Here is a 26,138-nt window from a genome sequence, read left to right as displayed (position 1 = left end):
TTCGCCCCATCCGTCATTGATTATTTTGCTGCCAAGGTAGCAGAATTCCTTAACTTCATATGCTTCATGACCACCAATCCTGATGTTAAGTATCCCACAGTTACCATATTCTGCACTCGCTAGACTGCTCATTCCATTCAACAGCTCATGTAATTTTTCTTCACTTTCACTCAAGATAGCAATGTCATCAGCAAATCATATCTTTGATATTATTTCAGCTTGAATTTTAATTCTACTCCTGAACCTTTCTTTTATTTCCATCATTGCTTCTTCAATGTGCAGATTAAACAGTAAGGATGGAAGACTACATCCCTGTCTTACACCTTTTTTAATCTGAACACTTCATTCTCAATCTCCACTCTTATTATTCCCTGTTGGCTCTTGTACATATTGTGATTACCAAACTCTCCCTATAGCTTACCCCTATTTTTATCAGAATTTCGGACATCTTACACCATTTTACATTGTCAAACTCTTTTTCAGGGTGACAGATCATATGAACGTGTCTTGACTTTTCTTATTAACCGCCACGTCAGAATTGCCTCTCTGGTGCCTTTACCTTTCCTACAGCCAAACTGATCATCATTTAAAACATCCTCAACTTTTTTCCATTTTTCTGTATATGATTCTTGTACGCAACGTGGATGCGTGAGTTGTCAAGCTGGTTGTGCAATAATTCTCATACTTGTCAGCTCTTGCAGTCTCAGAAATTGCCTGGATGATAATTTTACGAAAGCCAGATGGTATACTGTCAGACTCATACATTCTACACCCCAATGTCTCTGTCTGACCATGATGTAATTTACCTTAAATCTTCCCATATCACCTGGCCTTTTCCAAGTATACCTCCTCCTCTTGTGATTCTTTAAGAAAATATTCACTATCACTAGCTAAAATTTATTACAGAACTCAATTAGTCTTTACCTTCTCCCATTCAATGTCCCAAGCCCATATTCTCCTGTAACCTTTTCTGCTATTCCTGCCCCTAGAACCGCATTCCAGTTCCCCATGACAATTAGATCTTCTTTTCACTTAACATACTGAATTACCCTTTCAGTATATTCATATACTTTCTCTATCTCTTCATCTTCAGCTTGCGATGTCAGCATGTATACTTGAACTATCATTGTAGGTGTTGCTTTGCTGTTGATTCCAATAAGAACAACTGAAGCACTGAAATGTTCACGGTAACACTGTCTGCGCTACCTTCCCATTACTCACAACTCCTACTCCCATTATGCCATTTTCTGCTGCTGTTGATATTACCCCCCTATACTCATCTGACCAGAAATCCTTGTCTTCTTTCCATTTCACTTCACAGACCCCTACTATACTTAGATTGAGACTTTGCATTTTTCTTTTCAGATTTTCTAGCTTAATTACCACACTGAAGCTTCTGACATTCCATGCCCCGACTCATAGAACGTTATCCTTTTGTTGGTTATTCAATATTTTTCTCATGGTCATTTCCCCTTTGCCAGTCCCCTCCCAGAGATCCAAATGGTGGATTATTCTGGAATTTTTTGCCAATGGAGAGGTCATCATGATACTTTTCAGTTACAGGCCACATGTCCTGTGGATACACATTATGTGTCTTTAATGCATTTTGACTACTAATTAAAGATGCTATCCCTAGACCATAGGTTCTTACAGAAATACCGCGGCAGAAGTTCAGGACACCATTGTCGTACCACCTGAAGGGAATGCATATGACCACTTGAAGTCAGGACTGATCTGCCATGTTTCCTCATATCAAGAGGAGCATATTAGATTGGTACTGACACAAGAGGATACAGGCAAGTGTTGACTGTCACAGTACCTGCGGCATCTTAAAAGCAAAATTGACGCAGATACCATACCTGGTCAGCTGTTGTGAATGAACTGGATCAGTCGCTTGCCTCCATCTATGAAGGCAATTACTGCGATGCAGTCAGAGAAGTTGCTAGACACCATGGAAGAATTGGCCAACAAAGTAATGGATGCTGTATCACCTGTGCCCATTACATTATCAACTGTGCAGTGCACGAGTACAACCACCACAGTAGAGCACACTGGGCATTAGCATGAAAGTCAATCAGCATACACAACAGATTAGCCTGCTCATATCATGTTGCAGTGTCAGTGGTGATGGCAGCCAGCAAAGGGATAGAAGGTGCTCTCACAGCAGGGCTGCATCCCACTTGCCTGCACCAACACCTGATGCACAAAGGACATCTGCTGCTACCATTGGCATTTTGGGGAATGTGCACAATGCTGCACCATGCTGTGTGCATACCTAAAATCACTCTGTCTAGTTCTAGCTCACTTTTTTGTAGCCAGGGGCAAGGAAGGATTGCAGAGAGTATACGAAGTGCTGTCTATAGTGCCAATGCAGCAATGTTAGCAGGCACATTCATGAGCCAGTAGGTAATTTCTCCAGTGTCACAGTGTGCTTTACATATGTCCACGTTGATGCTGTCAGACCGCTACCACCTTGAATGGCCAGCGTTACCTGCACACCATTGTTGACAGATTCACTCATTGGCCTGAAGTAATTCCGATAGACAATATCTCAGCTGAAACCTTGGTACAGGCCTTTGTAACACTCTGGATATTGGGATCCATGTCATATCCGATACAGGCAGACAACTTGAGTCCCAGTTGTTCCCAAAACTGGTAGCACTTTACGGCATGAGCCATCATCGGACAACTGATTACCATCTGTTCAACAACAGAATGGTGGCATCACACCCTAAAAGCAACCCTGATGTGCCATGTGGCTGGGTGGTCTGAGACTCTGCCACTTTTCCTCCTCAGGCTCTGCAACACCTGCAGACCAGACCTGGAGGGCTTCTCAGCAGAGATAGTTTATGAGGAAACAATGAGACTACCCACAGTTTAGTAGAAGCCACCCTGTGACAAGAGATCAACCCATTTACACTCACTAGGTGTCTCAAAGAGAAGATATGCCCTCCACATTTATCCAGACATGGTACCTGTCCTCTGTTCATACACAAGGGCCTCAGCTCGCACTCACAAGTCATGCTACGTAGTGAAGACATCAGATCAGTTCTCCAGCTGCCATGCACTGTTCCACAGCAAGTTGTCAGCAGTGTAGATTGCACCATGGATATTTTCTTCAATAGGAAACATAGCACGGTCACTGTAGACAGAGTGAAGCCAGCCTAAGTGTTCCATGAACTGCCACCACCTATGGGCCTACAACCACCACCTTCTCTGCTGTCTGGTCCAGCATCCACATGTGCCCTGGAAGCGACCTGGACAACTGCACCACCTTTGCCAGCAGCTTCTGTACCACTCTGCAACACAAGATCTGGCCATTGTGCACTTCCCAGTGTGCTTTCTAGATGGAGCTCTGCTCCCACTGAAGGGGCTGTTGTAGGACTGCATCCATCATCTGGCATGTGTTGTGTTCATGTGTGAGTGTCAACCTGAGTGCAAGTGTCAATTTTTGTGCATGCACAAGGTAGTTCCACATGTTCCACTAGAGGCACTGTGTTTTGTCCTCATAATGCGCAGAGCTTTTATGCTTTGGTTTGTTACCTTTTGTAAGTTTATTAGTCTATGTTTTTTACCTTTAGTCTTTTATGGATTCCTATGTACCATGTACCTAGTAACGCAAGCAAACAGTGAGCTCATTAAGCGTATCTGTTCTGTTCTTGATTTCCTAGTCTCACAAGCCCTGTATTTAACATAAATTATTTTGAACTCCGTATTTATCATTCTATGATTAAATAAAGTTCCATTACTGTGTTGAAGATATCTTGGTGTATGTGTTATTGCTATAACGGGCACTGCAACCACTTTTACAAGTAACTGATTAGGTGTGACCCAGTACATCACTTGTTTTACAGTTCAATTCACTAATATCCAAATAAATTGCTTGTGTACTCATTGACAAGTTCTATTCAGTGTAATGCAATATGGTCTCTTCCATTTCATGTATGCAGTTTTCCTTGGAAAACTACTGTCATGCCTGCTGATGGTGAATGTTGCTTAGCTGTGGTCAAATGGGTATACAATAGAGTTGGACATTGTAGAGAATGATCTCAATAAAGGAAATGGGGTATTCTGCAAACATGTACCCCACCATATTGCTCTAACACACACAGACATGTGAATGAGGCTTGAAACAAGTCAGAGAGGTAGGATGGACGTCAGATGCATCAGCTGATGTCGCATAATGTCGCCCCCCCCCCCCCCCCCATGACTACCCTGTTGCATACCTAAACAGCAAACATGTTTTCAAAGAACTGTAGCACAGAAATGGTATATTTCTGGACATTGTTTCCTATTCAAAATATCGTGTACTCACTCCCCTCTTTAAGTTCCATAAGTCTGTAATGGGAATATCTGAATGCATTAAATTCCTAAGTTGGTAGGCGTTTGAGATCAGAGAACAAGTGAGAAATGGTATGAATATTTTTTTATAGTCATTGGGGCAGTCACTTTAGGAGATGGTTTTGTGCTCAGCTAGCATTTTTCACCTGTGGATTTAATTCTCTGATACAAACGAATGTAATTTTAAATCACGGTAATGCTTCCTAAATTATAAAATAAAACATCAATATGAGGGTCATTTGGAGTAGCTAGTTTTCATCCGCAATGTGTTTGTGGTTGTGGTCTGTAGTCCAAAGACTGGTTTGATGCAGCTCTCCATGCTACTCTATTCTGTGCAAGCCTCATCATCTCTGAATAACTACTGAAACCTACACCTTTCTGAATCTGCTTGCTGTATTCATCTGTTGGTCTCCCTCTATGATTTTTGCCCCCCACTCTTCCCTCCAGTACTGAATTGCTGATCCCTTGATGTCTCAGAATGTATCCTATCAACCTATCCCATCTACTCAGGTTGTGCTACAAATTTCTTTTCTCTCCAGTTCTATTCAGTACCATCTCATTAGTTACATGAGCTACCCATCTAATCTTCAGCATTCTTCTGTAGTACCACATTTCAAAAGCTTCTATTCTCTTCTTCTTGTCAAAACTGTTTATTGTCCATGTTTCACTTCCATACATGTCTACATTCTATGCAAATATTTTCATGAAAGACTATCTGACACCTAAATATATATACTCCATGTTAACTAATTTTTCTTCAGACATGCTTTTCTTGCTATTGCCAGTCTACATTGTATATCCCCTCTAACTCGGCCATCATTAGTTATTTTGCTGCCCAAATAGCAAAACTCGTCTACCAATTTATGCCTCTCATTTCCTAACCTAATCCTCTCAGCATCACCTGATTTAATTCGACTACTTTCCATTATCTTTGTTTTGCTTCTGTTGATGTTCATCTTATATCCTCCTTTCAAGACATTTTCCATTCTGCTCAACAGTTCTTCCAGGACCTTTGCTGTGTCCGACCTCAAAGTTTTTATTTCTTTTCCCTGGGCTTTAATTCCCATTCCAAATTTTTCTTTGGTTTCCTTTACCCCTTGCTCAATGTAAAGATTGAATAACACCAGGTATATGCTACAATCCTGTCTTACACCCTTTTCAATCACTGCTTCCCTTTCATGCCAATGACTCTTACAGCTGCCATTTGGTTTTGTACAAGTTGTAAATAGCCTTTTGCTCCTTGTATTTTACCCCTGCTACCTTCTACATCTATCTCTACATCTGCATTCTGCAAACCACTGTGAGATGCATGGCCAAGGGCATGTCCCATTGTACCAGTTTTTGGGCATTCTTCCTGTTCCACTCATGTACAGAGTGTGGCAAGAATGATTGTTTGAATGCCTCTGTGCATGCAGTACTTACTCTAATTTTATACCCACAATTCCTATGTGAGTGATATGTAGGGAGTTGTAGTATATTTCTAGCATAATCATTTAAATCCAGTTCTTGAAACTTTGTTAATTAACTTTCTCAGGATAATTTACATCTATTTTCAGGAGTCTTTTGGTTCATTTCCTCCAGCATGTCTGTGACACTCTCCCATGGATTAAACAAACCTGTGACTATTTGTGCTGTTCTTTTCTGTATACATTGGATATCCCCTGTTAGTCCTAATCGGTACGGGTCCCACACACTTGAGCAATATTCTAGAACTGATCATACAAGTGATTTGTAAGCAATCTCCTTTGTAGATTAATTGCGCTTCCATAGTATTCTACCAATAAATCTTCAGACTTTCAAAGTATTCCAGTCAACATTGTTAAAAGCTTTCACTAAGTCTAAAAATGCCACAAACATAAGCTTGCCTTTCCTTAATGTATCTTATAGGATAATTCGTAGGGTCAGTATTGTCTACTGCGATCTTGTATTTCTCCAGAATCCAGCCTGACCTTCTCCAAGGCCAGCTTCTATCAATTTTTCCATTTTTCTGTAAAAAATTCATTTTTGTATTTTGAAACCATGACTTATTAAACATATAGTTCAATAATACTCGTACCTGTCAGCACCTACTTTCTTTGGAACTGGAATTCTTATATTCTTCTTGAAGTCTGAGGGTATTTCACCAGTCTCATATGTATTGCACACCAGATGGAAGAGTTTTGTCATGGCTGGTTCTCCCAAGGCTATCAGTAGATCTGACAGAATGTTGTCTACTCCTGGAGCCTAGTTTTGACTCTGGTCTTTTAGTGCTCTGTCAATTTCTTCACAGAGTATCATGTCTTCCATTTCATCTTCATCTACATCTTCTTTTGTTTCTATAATATCAACTGCAAGTTCATCTCCCTTGTACAGACTCTCACTAAGGGCTGGTTTTCCATCTGAACTCTTCATGTTCATCCAGTTGCTTCTCTTTTTTCCAAAGACCTCTTTAATTTTCCTGTAAGCGATATCTATCTTTCCCCTTTGGACATACAGTTCTAAATCCTTACATTTGACCTTTAGCCATTCCTGCTTAGTCATTTTGCACTTCCTGCCACTCTCGTTTATTAGACATTTGTATTCAGTTTTGCCTGCTTCATTACTGCATTTTTCATCAATTAAATTCAATATCTTCTGTGTTATCCCAGGACTTCTACTTGGCCTTGTTTTTTTTTACCTATATGCTCCTCTGCTGCCTTCACTATTTCATCTCTCAAAGCTACCCATTTGTTGTCTACTGTATTCCTTTCCCCTGTTCTTGTAAATTGTGGGCTAATGCTCACTTAAACTCTCAACAATCTCTGGTTCTTTCAACTTACCTAGGTCCCATCTCCTTAATCTCCTACCTCTTAGCAATTTCTTCAGATTTAGCCTACAGGTCATAACCAATAAATTACGGCAAGAGTCCACATCTTCCCCTGGAAATTTCTTACAGTTTAAAATCTGTGCCATAAATGTTAGCAAACAGGTTATAGTGAATTCGGTTCATGGTTAAATCCAATTTTACTTCTTGTATGCTATGAAATACTGCTTCTAAAGAAGGATGAACATTACAGACAATATTTTTTTTTACAGTTATCTCAAAAATGTTAGCTGCTGAGGTGATATAAATTATTTCTGCTGACAGTTCACTTGCAATATGATTACTGAAAATATGCAACATGATGAAAGTAGTTTATGCACACATTTTAGTGTTCATACTGACATTAGTGAATATTTCTTTTAGATATATGAGAAGGATGTCATGGAGGTGGCATGGTTCCATTGAAGACAAATTTTGGCAGATTGTGTAATGAACTGCTGGGAAGAGGTTACAGAAGAGCATGCAGATGATGTAACCACTATTTCTACAGTTTCAAACACTACTGTAGTAATTGTTGGTAGTCTGGGTAAGACACTATGAAGTGGATTGTAACAATAGCAGAGAAGGGAAGTTGCTACTCACCATATAGCGGAGGTGCAGAGTCGCGGTAGGCACAACAAAAAGATTCACACAATTAAAGCTTTCGGGCATTAAGGCCTTTATCAGCAGTACACACACACACACACACACACACACACACACGCACGCACACTCACGCAAACGCAACTTGCAGACACACGTCTGCACTCTCAGAGAGCTGAAACCACACTGCGAGCAGCAGCACCAGTGCATGATGGGAATGGCGACTGCGTGGGGGTAAGGAGGAGGCTGAGGCAGGGAGGGGGAAGGATTAGTATGGTGGGAGTGGTGGACAGTGAAGTGTTGCAGTTTAGACGAAGGGCAGGAGAGAATGTGTGGCAGGGGGAGGGGCTAAGTAATGGATAGGAGAGAAATAAAAAGAAATTAAAAGACTGGGTGTGGTGGTGAAATGACAGCTATGTAGTGTTGGAATGGAAACAGGGAGGGGGCTGGATGGGAGAGAACAGTGACTAACGAAGGTTGAGGTCAGGAGGGTTACGGGAACGTAGAATGTATTGCGGGGAAAGTTCCCACCTGCCCAATTCAGAAAAGCTGGTGTTGGTGGGAAGGATCCATATGGCACAGGCTGTGAAGCAATCATTGAGATGACGGATATAAAGTTTGGCAGCGTGTTCAGCAACAGGGTGGTCCACTTGTTTTTTGGCCACAGTTTATCGGTGGCCATTCATGCGGACAGGCAGCTTGTTCATTGTCATGCCTACATAGAATGCAGCACAGTGGTTGCAGCTTAGCTTGTAAATCACATGACTGGTTTCACAGGTAGCTCAGCCTTTGATGGGATAGGTGATGTTAGTGACCAGACTGGAGTAAGTAGTGGTAGGAGGATGTATGGGACAGGTCTTGCATCTAGGTCTTTTAGAGGGGTACGAGCCATGAGGTAAGGGATTGGGAGCAGGGGTTGTGTAAGGATGGACAAGTATATTGTGCAGGTTTGGTGGATGGCGGAATACCACGGTAGGAGGGGTGGGAAGGATAGTGGGCAGGAAATTTCTCATTTCAGGGCACAACGAGAGGTAATTGAAATCCTGGCAGAGAATTTAATTCAGTTGCCCAGTCCCGGATGGTACTGAGTTACAAGGGGAATGCTCCTCTGTGCCCAGACTGTAGAACTTTGGGAGGTGGTGGGAAACTGGAAAGATAAGGCATGGGAGATTTGTTTTTGTACAAGCATGGGAGGATAATTACGTCAGTGAAGGCTTCAGTTAGACCCTCGATACATTTTGAGGGGGAGCAGATGTGATGACCACGGGTGGCTAAGCTGTGCGTAAGGGACTTCTTGGTATGGAATGGGTGGCAGCTGTCAAAGTAGAGGGTTTGCTGGTGGCTAGTAGGTTTGATATGGACGGAGGTACTGATGTAGCCATCTCTGAGGTGAAGGTCAACTTCTAGGAAGGTGGCCTGTTGTGTTGAGTAGGGCCAGGTGAAGCAAATGGGGGAGAAGTTGCTGAGGTTCTGGAGGAATGTGAATAAGGTGTCCTCACCTTCAATCCAGATAGCAAAGATATCATCAGTGAATCTGAACCAGGTGAGGGGTTTAGGATTCTGGGTTTTTAGGAAGGATTCCTCTAGATGGCCCATGAATAGATTAGCATGGAATGATGCCATGTGGGTTCTCATAGCCATACCACAGATTTGTTTGTAGGTAATGCCTTCACAGGAGAAGTAATTGTGGGTGAGGGTATAGTTAGTCATGGAGACTAGGAAGGAGGTTATTGGTTTGGAATCCACAGGGCGTCTGGAAAGATAGTGTTCAATAGCAGTAAGGCCATGGGCATTAGGAATGTTAGTGTACAGGGAGGTGGCATCAGTAGTGATGAGCAGGGCACCGTGTGGTAAAGGGACAGGAACGGTGGAGAGTTGGTCGAGGAAATGGTTGGTATCTTTTATATAGGAGGAGGTTCTGGGTAATAGATTGAAGGTGTTGGTCTTCGAGAGCAGAAATTCTCTCAGTGGGGCACAGTAACCGGCCACAATGGGGTGTTGTGAGTGGTTGGGTTTATGGACTTTAGGAAGCATGTAGAAGGTGGGAGTGCAGGGAGTGGTAGGGGTAAGTAGAGAGATGGACTTTTGGGAGAGGTTCTGGGATGGGCCTAAGGATTTGAGTAGTGACTGGAGATCCTGCTGGATTACTGGAATGGGATCACTGTGGAATGGTTTGTAGGTGGAAGTAGCTGACAGAGTCCTTCTGGCACGTAATCCTTGCAGTTCAAAACAACGGTGGTGGAGCCTTTGTCAGCAGGTAGGATTATAAGGTCGGGATCAGTTTTTAGATGATGGACTGCGGTTCTTTCTGCGGATGTAAGGTTAGTTTGCATGTTGAGGGATTTGGGGAATGATGTTGAGGCAAGGTTTGAGGTTAAGAAATTCTGGAAAGTTAAAAGGGGGTGGTTTGGGGGCAGTGTGGGGTGGATCACGGTTGGATGGAGGAGTGAACTGAGTTAGGCAAGGTTCAATATTGGTCTTTGGTTGAGTCTCATTGGTCGGGCTGGTGGCGAAAAGGCGTTTCCACTGTACAAATGGGGAGTAGGAGAGAAGAGCTAGTCCTGCATGGTTGAATTTGGGAGTGGGGGCAAAAGATGAGGCCTTTGGAAAGGACTGAGGCTTCTGGAGGAAAAGTTCATAACTGTGTTGTGGGTCTGTTTAGGTTCTGGGTTCTGTGTAATGGTGGAGCTGGCGTTCTAGAGTGTGGGATAAGTGTAGTAGGTCTGAGAGACAGGGTTTGTCAGCTATGAGGGGGCGTGGGGGAGATTTAGACGTTGATGTAGAAATGGTGGACAGTGGTACTCTGAGGCAGGAGTAGAAAGTGAGTAGGATGGAGAGCTTTTTGAGGTGGCATTGTGCATGTTGTTCAAGTTCCTGCAGGGCAAGAGTTTCAATGTGTGTTATGGGTTCCAGGAATTTGGGATTACATAGCAGGAGAATTTTGCGGCTGGAAAGAAGGTACTGCAAAGAGGTTTGGACTTGGTTGAAGTGTGAAGTGGGTCAGTGGGTGAGACATCTATGACAGATGCAGCAGGTAGGGTAAACTATGTGCCTGTGCTAGGCGCAGCATTTCATGAAAGTAATGAAAGTGACTGTGACACTGATGTGACTGCAAATGTGGATTTAGATGCACAGTATAAAGTTGGTTGTATGCCTCAACCCTCTTGGAAATGTCTTCCTCCTTAGAGCAAATGTTTACTAATAGAAGCTGACACTGAAAATTTCCTGCTGATGTTTTTAAAACTTACTATCTATACTTTTATGCTGCTGATTCACTGGTATGAGCATTTACCACTCCATAACTCATGGTGAACTTGAGATACAAAATAAATTGAACAGTTATTAATAAAACTGTTTCTATAGAGAACATACATACATGTACTTCATTATTGTGCTAGATAAAACCTTTTGTCACTTAATGCGTCAAACGTTTGTGCAATTTTACTGACTTCAGAGAAAAGTTATCATCTAATTAACTACTGGAAAAGTTCAAACCATGTTTAATATGCACACTTAGTGTTGACCAGAAGTCACATCCCCAAGTCCAAATATTCAGGTAAACTATAGGGAGTGTGTCAGTGGAAATAAAGTATTCTTTTTACTTTGTTCTTAAATATCTGGGGGTTTTCAATTACCTGCCTGATATCTGCAAACTGTAAAAGACTTGTTCACCACAGTACAAAATTCAGCCAATCTATATGGATATTACTTTACTCCTAGTTTTGTGGCTGTAAATTACACTGTTTATCCTAAATTTACTCTTTTAGTAATTTTACACAGAACAGAACAACATTTAAGGTCGGGCAATGAAACTCGAATGCTGTGATGAATATGTAAAATTAATAGTTACCATTACAAGTGAAGACTAGATGAGAGATGGTAGACTTTTTGACAATATTAAATTCTGAGGTACACAGAGGCCATTAAGAAAAATTGCAACCTTCAAGAGAACTTAACATCTTTAAACTACATACTCTGTTATTTGGTACTCCTGTCACTTGGAACATCACACAAATTTTTATGATTGAGGAAATTTGAGGATGGGAACAACACAGAAAATGGGGGCACTTGAAAAAGTGTGTGTGTGTCTTTTCATTGAGACTTGTTCAATTTTCTTGTTTTTATTTACTCCTGAATTTTTTCTGTCCTCAGTTTCTTCTGAAATTTTCAATTGTTACAAGTCTTCCTGTGTTTCTTTCATCTAACTGGTCTTTAATTTTCTTGCATTAACAATATTAAAATTTTCTTGGGGAGTCTGTTTCCATCATCCTACACGTCTGTAAAACAGTAGGTGTCTTTTACTAAATTTATCCGTCATACTCTCTGTGTGTTCATAGGAGTTCCTTTGTAGGTCATCTGACCCAACTTCTGGATCTGAGAACACCACAATAGATTTTTCCAAGAATCTGTGTCAGGAATTTCTGACAGTGTTACCTCTAATCATACAATGAAGGCTTTCACGACCGGATGGTAGTGTTGTTGATAATTCTTCCGGATTATATGGCCGTGGTCCATGGAATTACTCTATTCCTAACATTTTGTCCAATACTACGTTGGACATCTTCAGAGGTATGGCTGGTCCTGCTGAGTCCTGCCGACTGACGAGTCGAGTGTCGGTGAGCGGCCTAAATACAGAGGAAAGTGGGCGTGGTCTAGCTTGCACATAGTAGCAGAGAGAAAACTAGTCAAAGATAAAATGTAACTATCGATAATAGTCCATCATAGATAAAAATCACTTATCGATTATGTGATGCCACTGTCCATATCTTGCTTGATTTCAAGGCCTCTTCTTTTCTATTAAGATTATCTTCATGTTTATAAATTTCAATAGCCTCCCTATACAGTCATGGATAATAGTTCGTGGTAGCACTTAAAACTGTAGTTTCAGAAAACTTAACTAATGGTCACCTGACTGAAGCGCATGTTCCGCAACGGCCGATTTATCTATTTTTCCCAGTCGGCAAAGACTTATGCTCCTTTACCCTCGTATTCACACTTCTTTTCGTAGTACCAATATAGACCTCGCCACAAGTACACGGAATTTTATACACACCGCTAGATGATAATGGTGGCCTTCTATCTTTAACAGAATGAAGTACTTGTCCTATTTTTATGGTAGGTTTGAATACCGTTTTCACTTTATGTTTCAGCAAAATTTTGCCAATTCGATCTGTAATCTTACGAATGAAAGGTAAAGACGCTGTGTTCTTCCATTGCTGTGTACCATCCTTGTCCTTAGGCCTGCTGTAATTAGGTCTTAAAACTCTATTAATTTCTTTGTTTGGGTACCCATTCTTTTCGAAGGCCTGTTTCATTGAAGTGGAAAAACAGCAGGCTATTTTGTTTCTCGATGTGTTAGTCATGAGACAGACCGATGGCAGTCTAAAACATAAAAAGTTTCGGAAGCGCACACATACTGATAGATACTTACATAAGAACTCCAATCATCACCCACAACAATAAAGAGGTGTAATCAAAAGTTTAGCAGACAGGGCAAAACGGATTTGTACGCCGGAACATCTGGATATGGAACTGAATCATCTGAAACAGGCCTTCAAAAAGAATGGGTATATTGCAACTGTGGCGAGTTTGGGGCTTTCCCTGCTCTTATGTCACTGGGCGTTTGTCTCCTATACTGTGTGACAGTGTTCAGATGTTTTGTTTTGAGATTCCTGTCTAGTTTCCATTTGGCATGGTATACAAGAAGGATTAACGAGTGTTTCTTGTGTTGATCTATGGAAAAACAGAACTGCATGTGGAATGTCTTCTTGAATTCATACAAAAATTTCCCGGTATGAATGTTCCCAATGATTCAACGATATACAGATTAATGAAGAAATTTCAAGACACTGGGTCAGTGTAATACAAAAAAGGCCTAGAGAACCTAGTATTTTAACTGAAACTAAATTAGATGAGAGAGGCGAGGCGCACACACACAGAGACATCACTTTGAGCACCTATTGTAAATAAAGGTAAGTTTTAGTTAATCAGATGGCAACAACATTGTTTATACTTAACTCAGGGGAAGTGCGCGCAACCAGCTAGTGTGAAATTCGGGCACAGTGGTGGTTGTTGGATGTGGTGGAGGTGGCGGCTGGTGGCCTTGTCACACAAATGGTTGACCTTTCTCTGGTACCTTTCCCGAGATGCCGTGTGTAATTAGAAATGGCTTTCTCAAACTGCCATTTCTCCAGCTTTCATTATATATATGCTTTTACTGTCTCATATTACCTTGAATAATTATGTAAGCCAGGCACTTATAAATAGCTAGTGATGGGAGAGGGCAAAGTGCCTTCAGTATCAGGACAAGTCAGAAATAGTGTAGAAAAGTACAGAAAAGGAATGGGTATATGAGAATAGTTATTAGTTGAGAGGTACACTGGGCTGTGGGTTAGGGGGCTATATTTTTAGGACTGCCAGATAGATTCGCAGGACAGTATCTAACTGCACAATTTAGTGGAAGGAAGGAGGATAAAGTGAATGTAAGGGAAATCAAAGAGGGACAGGTATTAAAGCTACAACAGAATTGTTCATGTATGTTACTTTCACCAGCTGGTTGGTTCAATCTGTATTAGCCTCTGAAGTGGGTAGAAAACCAATGTAGTTTTCATACTTAGAGAGATCCCTGCACAATAATTATGGCATACCAGTATTTGATAGTGCTACTTTTACACGTGGCCTCACATTTGATTGGTTACACGGGCAATGTAATACCACTTTAGGAGATGGTAGAATATTAGAAAAGATATTCCTTATCTCCTAATGTGAGGATTTGCCAGTTACTTCCTTTGGGTATGACCCCATTGGAATTGGGGAAAGCTCACTGGCTCTGCCACCAGCAGAGTCGGAGGGTAGTGAGGAAATAAAATACAAATCATGAAAAAATAACTGGACTGGTCCTCCAGGTTGGGGTTTGGGCTCCGGGCTAACAACCCATCCCATAAAAAAGAACTTGTTATGAAACGTCAAGAAATGGCCTGAGAGGAAAACAGAAACAAGGAGATAGAAAACAGCTTACGAACAAGGACTTACAATTTGGAATGTGGAACGTCAGGACTTCGGCAACACCTGGAACTCTCATTATTCTGCCAGAAGAGCTCAATAGATATGAAATGGATCTTATAGCATTGCACAAAATTAGATATCCACAGGTAGGTGCATTCTGTACTACAGTGGATTGGAAGATGGAAAGTTCCAGAAGGGAGTAAGTTTTATGGTCAGCAAAAGTTTAGCAACGGCAGTAACTATTTCCAACTGATTGATGATACAAAAGCTGTCATAAAACTAAAGGGTAGATTCACAACTATAACAATAGTTACACTACATGCTCTGACCAAGGAAGCAGAGGATGAAAAGAGACGGTTTTTATGAAATTCTCGAAGAGGTAATTAGAAAGACACCAGAATATGATACGAAGCTCTTCGTGGGAGATGCCAATGCTAAAGTTGGAAGGGGCATCATCTGGAAAGGAATATCTGTGACTGGAAGACTATGTGTCGAAAGTAATGATAATGGAGTGAGGCCACTAAGCTGTGCAAGTGCAACCAACCTAAGGGTTACGAACACACACTTTCCTCGGAAGGACATTCACAAGGTAACATGGGTATCACCAGATGGAAGAACAAAAAAAAACCAAACAGACCATGTCCTGGTAGATCAAAGACATAAAAGCAGTATAACGAATGTGAAAATCATAAGGGGAGCCGAAGCAGGCAAAGACCATTATCTAGCCATAGCAGAGGTATGCCAAAGAACAGCGATAGAAAAGCCCAGGGGGAGGGGGAGGAAGAGCATAAAAGGTCATAACATTGACATAGACAGATTGAAGGATAACCACAATGCACAGGGCAAAACAAATTTGATGTTCTAACACTGGAAGATAACCTTGACAATGAAGACCACTGAAAAATGATAAAAGCAAATGTGGAAGAAGTGGCACTAGAATTATGCAGAAAAAAAAGGAAGAAAAATCCATGGTTTTCATAAGAATGTGAGCAAACAGTGAAAGAAACATCAGCAGCAAAGAAAAAAATGCTTACAAGAGGATTCTGACAAAAGTAAAGAAGCGTATGAAAATGTTAATAGAGAAACTAAAAATCTTACCAGGAGGAAGAAGACAGAACATGTGGATAATTTGATCAAAAGAGCATAGGATGATAAAAGTGCAGGCAATGCAAGAGATTTTTACAGATTAGTCAGATTTTTCAGAAAAAGATATACAGGATAGTCCACTGATCGTGACCAGACCAAATATCTCACGAAATAAGTGTCAAACGAAAAAAACTACAAAGAATGAAACTTGTGCAGCTTGAAGAGGAAAACCAGATGGCGCTATGGTTGGCCTGCTAGATGACGCTGCCATAGGTCAAACGGATATCAACTGCATTTTTAAAAATAGGAACCCCCATTTTTTATTACATATTCGTGTAGTACGTAAAGAAATATGAATGTTTTAGTTGGACCACTTTTTTCACTTTGTGACAGACAGCGCTGTAATAGTCACAAACATATGGCTCACAATTTTAGATGAACAGTTGCCAAGATGTAGGTTTTTTAAATTAAAATGCAGAACATAGTTATGTTTGAACATTTTATTTTGGTTGTTCCAATGTGACACATGTACCTTTGTGAACTTTTTTCTGAGAACGCATGCTGTTACAGCGTGATTACCTGTAAATATCACATTATTGCAATAAATGCTCAAAATGATGTCCGTCAACCTCAATGCATTTGACAATACGTGTAACGACATTCCTCTCAACAGCAAGTAGTTCGCCTTCCGTAATGTTCACACATGCATTGACAACGCGCTGACGCATGTTTTCAGGCGTTGTCGGTGGATTGCGATAGCAAATGTCATTCAACTTTCCCCACAGAAAAAAATCTGGGGACGTCAGATCCGGTGAACGTGTGGTGCTTCGATGACCAATCCACCTGTCATGAAATATGCTATTCAATACCGCTTAAACTGCATGCGGGCTATGTGCCGGACATCCATCATGCTGGAAGTACATCGCCATTCTGTCATGCAATGAAACCTCTTGTAGTAACATCGGTAGAACATTACATAGGAAATCAGCATACATTGTACCATTTAGATTGCCATTGATAAAATGGGGGACAATTATCCTTCCTCCCATAATGCAGCACCATACATTAACCTGCCAAGTTCGCTGATGTTCCACTTGTCGCAGCCATCATGGATTTTCTGTTGCCCATTAGTGCATTTATGCTGGTTTACATTACCGCTGTTGGTGAATGACGCTTCGGCGCTAAGTAGAACGCGTGCAAAAAATCTGTCATCCTGTAATTTCTCTTGTGCCCAATGGCAGAACTGTAAACGACGTTCAAAGTCGTTGCCATGCAATTCCTGGTGCATAGAAATATGTTGCGTGTGCAATCGATGTTGATGTAGCATTCTCAACACCGACAGTTTTGAGATTCCCGATTCTCGCGCAATTTGTCTGCTACAGATGTGCGGATTAGCCGCGACAGCAGCTTAAACACCTACTTGGGCATCATCATTTGTTGCAGGTCATGGTTGACGTTTCACATGTGGCCGAACATTTCCTGTTTCCTCAAATAGCTTAACTATCTGGTGAACGGTCGGGACACTTCAATGATGTCATCCAGGATACCAAGTAGCATACATAGCACATGCCCGTTGGGCATTTTGATCACAATAACCACATATCAACACGATATCGACCTTTTCCGCAATCGGTAAACTGTCCATTTTAACGCAGGTAATGTATCACGAAGCAAATACCATCCGCACTGGCAGAATGTTACATGATACCACGTACTTATACGTTTGGGACTATTACAGCGCCATCTATCACAAAGTGAAAAAAGTGGTCCAACTAAAACATTCATATTTCTTTACGTACTACATGAATATGTAATAAAAAATGGGCGTTCCTATTTTAAATAAATACAGTTGATGTCCGTTTGACCTATGGCAGACCCATCTAGTGGGCCAACCATAGCACCATCTGGTTTCCCCCCTTCAAGCTAGATGAGTTTCGTTCTTTGTAGTTTTTTCGTTTGATGCTGATTTCATGAGATATTTGGCCCGGTCACTATCAACGGACCATTCTGTATACCATGGATGTATGGCATTAAAGATAGAAGTGGCAATACAGTTATGGAAAAATCCGAAGGTATGGAAATCTGGAGGGAATATTTTGAGGAGCTTCTAAATGTTGGAAGATAGAAGTGCAGAAATGGAGCAACAACATGATTATCAGAGTATACATTCCTTTGTGGAACTGCTGACAATGAAAGAAACAAAAGATTCAATCAAAATACCAAAAAACAACGAAGCTCCAGGGAGAGATGGTATAAGACCTGCATTTTTTAAGAAGAGAGGAATAAAAATTACGAAACAAATAAACTAACTCCTTACGAACATCTGGAATGAAGAAAGAATGCCAGAGGAGTGGGCAGAAGCAATAATAATACCAATTCATAAAAAGGGCGACAAACAAGGCATCTCATTAATTATCACCACCAATGAAGTGTTCTCCAAGAACAAAAAAAAAAAAAAAAATAGAACCATATTTAAAAAGATAATGAATAAGAAACAAGTAGGATTCTTCATAAATCTTTCAACTACTGGCCAGATAGTCATACTGAAAGAAGCCGTCTCCAAATATTGGGGGTATAACAAAACAATGGCAATACTATTTGTCGATTTTCAGAAAGCCTATGACAGTACATCCACAGATAAGTTGTGGGAGAAAATTCAGAGATTCGGAATACTGAAGAAATCTTGTGAAAGTGACACTGAAAGGCTCGAAAGGAGTAGTGAAAATGGATGGAGAATATTCCAAGGAATTTGACATAAGAAACAGGAGTCAAGCAAAGAGATGGAATGTCACCCCTCTTGTACAACATCTTTAAACAGTAAGTGCTGGACACACCAAGTGAAGCAGAAGAGGGAACTAAAATAGGAACAAAAGTAAATTTACTGGCCTTTGCCGATGATGTAGCACTAATTGCCAAAAATCCAGATGATTTTAAAATACCAGCAGAAAAACTCTTTCAAAAATCAAAGGAAGCTGCTTTAGAAGAAAATGATGAGAAAACAAAATTCATGAGGGAGAAAGAAATTACAAAACAAAAAGATGGGAAACTATGCAGAACGATAACCACATGTCTGAAGAAGTATGAGAGTTTAAATATCTGGGGGAGTAGTAAACAACAGAAACAATCAGAAGCGAGAAATAGATGCGAGAATCAAAGCTGCATCCAGAGCATCATACTCACTCAAACTAGTGTCATCTAAAAAAATTTTAAAGAGGAACCAAAGTAAGAATATATAAAACCATAACAGACCAGTATTACTATATGGGGCAGAAATGTGGAGAATAGATAGATAAAAGTTTTTAAAAATAAAATCCTGTGAAAGATATTTGGACTAATCTATGAGGGAGGAGAATGGCGAAGAAGAAAGAACAGGGAGCTCAGGGAGCTATACGATGAACCAGATGTAGTTGCGGAAGCCAAGACAATAAGATAAGATGGGCCAGCCACATCTACAGAAGAGAGCAGAAATCTTTACTGGGAGAAGTCTCAGAGAATAAACCAGAAGGATGAAGACCTCCAGGCAGGCTGAAAATGAGATGGAGAGACCAGATTGCCAAAGATTTCCAGGTACTGAGAGCAAGGAAGGAAGATGCCAAAGACAGAATACTGTGGAAGAGGCTACTTGATGAGGCCAAAAACCAACTGTGGTTTGTGTGTCCAGGAGAGTAACAGTAAGTATTCTTTATCTCGAGGAACAATGATCAGCCAAAGCCCTGGCTGTGAACTGTATTAAGAGCATGAAATACTTAATATTCAAGTTTTCTTGTCAATATGATACACTGATCTTACTCAAACTTTATCAATAGACACATTGATAATGTTACCACCAATCTTTAGATGGTATAAATACCATGGAGAAGGAGGTTGAGTATGGTAAGTTGCAATGCATATTTCAAAAAGCAATACAACATAAGAGGAACAAATTATTATTTCTCGCAATTAGCAACTACTTCGTAACAAATGAATAATACAAAAGATAGCAAACATACATTTAATAGAAGTAAAAAAATTACATTATCTGTCACAAGGTAAATACAGTTTGAAACATCATGTTCCTATCAGCAGTGATACATGTATTATACTAAAAATATGATTATCAGTGCTCTTGAATAGAGACTGACGTACAATACATGACAATATAGAATTTCTCTTTGCATTCCACACTTCCTCTCAAAACAGGATAAAACATTCACACGATTTCATTACTATATAAAAAACACCAAGTAATGCTGAATGCAAAAAGGCACATTACATAGTTCATTAAAACATATTCAAATATTAACAGCATTTTAAAACTATAAAAAAAAACATAAAAGGATTAAAAACATAACTACATTGTGCACAGCTTTCATCAGAACGACAACTTTTGTATCTTACTGAAAAGCTTTGCATTATTGTCAGTCCATTCAATAAATTCTGAACCCTTTGTAACTATGCACTGCAAGAGACTCAATGTATCCCCTTCGGCATGGTGACAGTTTTCAGGTTTTTTCCCCAACAAAAACTCGTATACATCTCCCAATCTAAATCTTTTCAGTACTTTAGATTCAGTTTCATGTGTGTTTGTTTCATCAAACAAGCGTTTTCTAACCTTGCTACTTGTTTTTTCTGAAGTGCTTGGTTTGTTCTCATGAGGTTTGAGCTTAGGGGGATCATTTGCTTGTGCAATACCCTGGGTTGGTGTTTTTTCTAGTTCTTGTTGCTTATAGTCATATTTTGCATCATCATTAAATACGATACCAGCACTCTCTAAACATTTTGCCTCAACCTTCTCTACAACATCGCAGAGAATATTATCATATCCATCTGAAGCTGGGAGACTAACAGTCTGTTCATTTCTTGTTTCTACGCATGATACGCCATTGGTTATCGCTTTCTGTCCAAGGAGTTGCCGAAAGGCAATCAAGGAGTCCGCACATAATATGCCGTCTGCAAGTACCTGCAAATTTCATAAACAAATATCAATAAAAAAACACTGCAGTTAATAGAAACATAACTGTGCACTGAATTCTACTGCACACTAAAGTTAGACCAATGATTAAGAGTAATATGAAAAAAAATTGTTAATCAAAAGATGAAATAAAATATTCAGCTGATTTGCTTTTACAATATGTGAGGAACAGAGTGAAGGAAAGATTATTTCTGTAAGAACTAACAGTAATTCTACTTGTGACACAGGAAAAAATTAACTGTACCTTATATGAAAGAGAAATTCAAAATATTATCTGAGAAACACACACAAAATGATAACACAAACCAAAATGATGACAAATCTTGTACAAAGAAACCTGGTTAGTGTGTTACATAACACTCACTGGAAACAAACAGATATAGCTTTGTCTGTGGGTTTCAGAAGGCAGAACAGTGTTTTGTTCTGTTGCATCCTAAGAGTCAGCCAGACCTTTGCAACCAGGCAAGTGATACGCAAACCACCCACCAATGCAATTCTGCACATGGGTGCTGGAACAGTGCTCTGTGTCACAGTGACGTGCTTCCACAGCCAATTAAATAACCAACGGGAGCCCACCACCAGTCTTAAAACATCCGGCCAAAGGGAGTATAAATGCTACCAGCTTAGCCGGCTGCATCATTCCTTTGGTGTCATGCAGTCTCTGCACCAGTCATTGATCTAACGTGCAGCACACCTACTCAAGCTTCATTGACCAATGGTGACAACTAGGCAAAGCTGCTAACCTACAGCCATCAGTTCTGGGCTACAAACTGAGTCTGTTGAGATTAGACTGTGCACTGAGCACCATGGCCTGACACTCCATCCAGTCTCTGAAGGTCACTGGTTCGATATGGGGCCTGTGCAACATCACAAAGTGCTGACGGTTCTCTAATGCTTTAAGTCATTAACCCTCTTGCTGCTGTGGATGTTTATACACATTCTTTTCCGCCATTCCCCAGGTGATGTGGGTATGTATATGTGCACCACTTGGGTTTTCCTACAGTGCTATTCTCTGTATGTGTCCTGAGACAACAACCTCTCACTGCTACTGACAATTTGCTTCCGTATCTCGGTGAACAAAAACATCTGAAGTGTTTACCATACAACACTTGTGTCTCTTTGTGTGCTATCATTTGCATTAAACTTCATTTCAATATCTTGAATTTTTCATGAAATATGATGACTTTTATGATCACAAGATTTATGAGGGTTGGAACTTAAACAGTGGCAACTATTTATTTACAGCTTGTACGAAATAGATACGTGTTTCCAAGTTTTACTGACCTTCGAAGTAGTCACCAGCATTGTGCATAATCCGTTGATAGTGATGTGGAAGTTGTAGGATACTCTTAGCAGTGACATTTGTGTTGACAGTTTGAGCGTCGTCGTCTATTGGACGACGGATTTGTAGCAGTTTTGAAGTGAATGCCATGAAGTGTTTCCTTCAGTTTAGAAATTGAGCAGAACGCACAAGGGCTTAAGTCAGGGGAGAGCAGTACGTGGTACAGCACTTAGCAGACCCATCAGTCAAATCAGTAACATCTTGCACTCTACGTGCTTGAGCATTGTCCCGCAAAATGATTGTGAGGTCCTGCAGAAAGTGTCATCTCTTCTGTCTCTAAGCTTGTTGTATTTTGTGTTCCAACTTCTGTCTCTATGCTTTTCATTTTTGGAACACAACATACAACCAGCTTAGAGACAGAAGAGATAACAGTTTCTGCAGGACCTGACCATCATTTTGCAGGACAATGCTCAAGCACGTAGAGCGCAAGCTGTTACTGATTTGTTTGACTGATGGGTCTGCTACGTGCTGAACCACCTACTGCTCTTCCCTGACTAAAGCCCTCGTGCGTTCTGCTCTATTTCTAAACTGAAGGAAACACTTCACAGCGTTCGCTTCAGAACTGCTACAAATTCATCTGGCAATAGACTGCGCCACTCGAACTGTCAACACAACTGGCACTGCTAAGAGTATACTACGACTGCCACATCACTGGCAACAGGCTACACACAATGTTGGTGACTAGTTTGAAGGTCAGTAAAACTTTTAAACATGTATCTATTTGTTATGAGCTGTAGATAAATAGTTGCCTCTATTAAAGTTCCAACCCTCGTACATAGCCCAGGACAGAAATGGGGGCGCCATGATTTACAATCCTTCGCATATAAATAACAATAACTCGAGAATGAAACGAGTTATCATTCTGCTCTCAATTCTAAAACTAATTTCAGTATCTTATCTGCATTCAGTTCACTGCAAGGAAGGAGTTAAAATCAATTGTGTGTAAAGTTTACACAATATGTTTTCACCTCTGCAAACACTTTAAAATTTTGTACAATACTTTACCTAATTTGATGCAGTACGGTAACTAGGACGTATAATGAAAAGAAACCCAGTTCTTTATTGAGAAAGGTATAAAATCAAGATGTGCAAAAATCAAATTCTCTCAAATAATAGCTGTCTTAAAATTGGATGATAAACATTTCATATTGCGTGAGCACAGGCACCTGCGTTTGGTGAGGGAGGGGGGGAAGCACATAGTGTAGGTAACATGTTTGTAGCAGCAAAAAGTTTAAGATGACAAGGCGACTTACATCAGGAAGGTTATTGCCTGCCACCAGCCACTGCTGCATCAGCATACTGTTGACTAATAGCCATGACTGACCCCTGGGCCTCTACCAATTAAGTACTTTATGGAAACCATGATGTAATGAAGAATGTTCAGGTTGTGTAAGTATTGTGGACTCAGTTCTCGCAATGGTACTGCAGGACCCATACCCCTGCTGCTGGCACATTCAACTCTGCAGCCAGAACTGGATAGTCCATAACACTTCACTTCATAGTTTTCATAAACTTGATTCTACACTTATATTTACGCACACATCAATTTATCATTCTTCCTTTCTACTTTAATGACAAGCTTCATATCAAAAGTTGTGCCACCAGACTGTCATTCGCAAAGTCATTTGATTTGCACATTCAAAATGTTTGGGAAGCATATCTGTTTATTGCAACAAGCCAGGTTTTGTTGGCTACAGAAAAACAAAAGCAGTTTTCTATACAACTGTTTCACACTTCGTCTTGTGATGACGCAACTTGCACAGTTTCAAACAACATCAACTCATTTAAGTTACACAAGCTTAAAGCAGAATTCTTCTCTGTCAGACCAACTGCCATTGCATTCATTCCTGATGTTCATAATGCTTCACCAGTGGCTGAGTATTTATTTTAATCCTTTCACAGCCTCTTAATGAATTAAATCAGAAGACTTTATCCTCTGACCCTTGGGAGATGAACTGTCACTGTGTTATCTGCAATGGTCATGCAGCATTTTACTCCTTACGGAACCTTTCATGATAGTTTGTGGCACTCTATCATCAGCATACTTAAGTAAGTTCTATACCAGAGAATGGACTGTGCCCTTTTTTTTTGTTTTTTTTTTGTTTTTTTTATTTTTTTTTTGTTTTTTTTTAAGTCACTATGATCAGTTCATAGATTGACTGTCATAAGCATTGAAAGTATGGATTCTATTCTACCTGTACTGAATTTGGAACATTAATTTGAAAATGAAGAGACAGGAATTCAAATCAAGAAGAAAAGGGACACTTACGCAAACTTGACTTGGTCACAAGGCTGTTTTCCGAAAACCAGACAGTGAAAACATTAGTTCTGGTGTAGCCACAACATTGAAGCAATAGACGGGATTTAGCAATGCCCAAATTAAAATAGTGCAGTATATTTTGGATCAGAGTGGTGTTTGTGAAGTGTTGGCAGAAGAGCCAACACTGTGTTGCTAGAGGAGGCCGAAATGCACGCGTTTAATTACACGCTGACTGGCGCGAGGTCTGGAACAGTTAAGGGAATTAATAGTAGCAAATAAAGTACGTAGTTGATATAATACTTAACTTTAATCCATAATTGGTGTACATCGCTCTTGACGGTACATGTTATAATCTCAATATCAAATGCTATGGCGCCTTGCTAGGTTGTAGCAAATGACGTAGCTGAAGGCTATGCTAACTATCGTCTCGGCAAATGAGAGCGTAGTTGTCAGTGATCCATCTCTGGCTAAGTCGGCTGTACAACTGGGGCGAGTGCCAGGACGTCTCTCTAGACCTGCCGTGTGGTGGCGCTCGGTCTGCAATCACTGACAGTGGCGACACGCGGGTCCGACGTATACTAACGGACTGCGGCCGATTTAAAGGCTACCACCTAGCAAGTGTGGTGTCTGGCGGTGACACCACAGTTTGTGTGTGGTTTTAGGGGGCACTGAATGACGATGTCATCAGCAAAAAACAAACATGCCCTGAAGGCCCAACGGTATTGATTGACTGTTGTGTCATCCTCATCCCTTAGGCATCACTGGATGCCGGTACGGAGGGGGATGTGGTCAGCACACCGCTCGCCTTGCCGTTGTCAGTTTTCATGACCAATGTGACTACTTCTCAATACAGTAGCTACTCAACTGGCCTCACAAGAAGGGCTGAGTGCACCCTGCTTGCCAACAGCACTCAGCAGCAGACCTGGATCGTGACCCCACCCAAAACTGGCACCGCTTAACTTAGTAATCTGATGTGAACCGGTGTTATCACAGAGGCAAGGCTGCTGGCATTGTGTTATCAGCTCCTTTGCAAAATTAGTGGACAGAAACATAGTTGAAATATGAAAATGCGACAAAATAAATAAAAAGCAACCCTAGATAAAAGCACACTCACTCTCATCCAATCTCACTCATGATCACCTGCACAATCACACAAGCTGAAATTGTGGAAGACAGTGTTAAAATTGTTCCCATTTTCTAAAATTGGGAAGTAGAACTAAGTAAGACAAGAGAAAACTATAATAGGTTCAAAGGAATATGTAGCTGGCTGATCACTTATACCAAAAATTTGTGAGACAGGCACCATGACACATTAAAAATGAAGCCCTAAAATTTTTGGGAACAAGCCTGACAATTCACAAAATTTTAAAAGTCTTACCACATTTGACTGATTGTCAATTAAAATAGAGGGCAAATTTGTTAGCAAATGCACTTCAACCCTTTGGTGTAAAATTAAAATGCAGCCTTGTAAAATGGGGCGCACTGGGATCTGTACGCCACAAGCACCACACATTGGAGGGTCAGAGCAAGAAGCCACGCTTCTCAGGGCTGTGGCCTATGCAGGAACAAGGAAGGAAGACCTCATCACATCTGTATGACTGGAAAGAGAGATGCCACAGCCATGTTGTAGACTACTAGACCGCTCCTTTTCTGATTGACACATGACTACCTGAAAAGTGAGGTGATAGCATGCAGGGGGATGACACACTGAACTCACTAAGAGTCACAA

The 26,138-nt window shown here is 40.6% G+C and overlaps 1 protein-coding gene across 9 annotated transcripts in view; it reads right to left on the bottom strand.

Moving 5' to 3' along the window:
- The window catches only part of LOC126481093 (uncharacterized), an 801,677-nt gene that overhangs the window by 171,756 nt on the left and 603,783 nt on the right, over positions 1-26,138 (bottom strand). For 2 of the 9 annotated variants that reach the window (XM_050104607.1, XM_050104602.1), the window contains exon 3: positions 19,834-20,795. The exons of the other annotated variants lie outside the window; for them this stretch is intronic. In XM_050104607.1, coding sequence (XP_049960564.1) covers positions 20,208-20,795 — 588 coding nt within the window. In that variant the 3' untranslated portion in view covers positions 19,834-20,207. Of the gene's footprint in view, positions 1-19,833; positions 20,796-26,138 lie in introns of those variants that run through there. 9 annotated transcript variants of the gene reach the window in all.

Source organism: Schistocerca serialis, chromosome 5 (assembly GCF_023864345.2).
Source record: "Schistocerca serialis cubense isolate TAMUIC-IGC-003099 chromosome 5, iqSchSeri2.2, whole genome shotgun sequence".
Taxonomy (NCBI): Eukaryota; Metazoa; Arthropoda; class Insecta; order Orthoptera; family Acrididae; genus Schistocerca; species Schistocerca serialis.
Note: the sequence above shows the minus strand (reverse complement) of the source record. Positions and strands in the feature narration are given on the sequence as shown.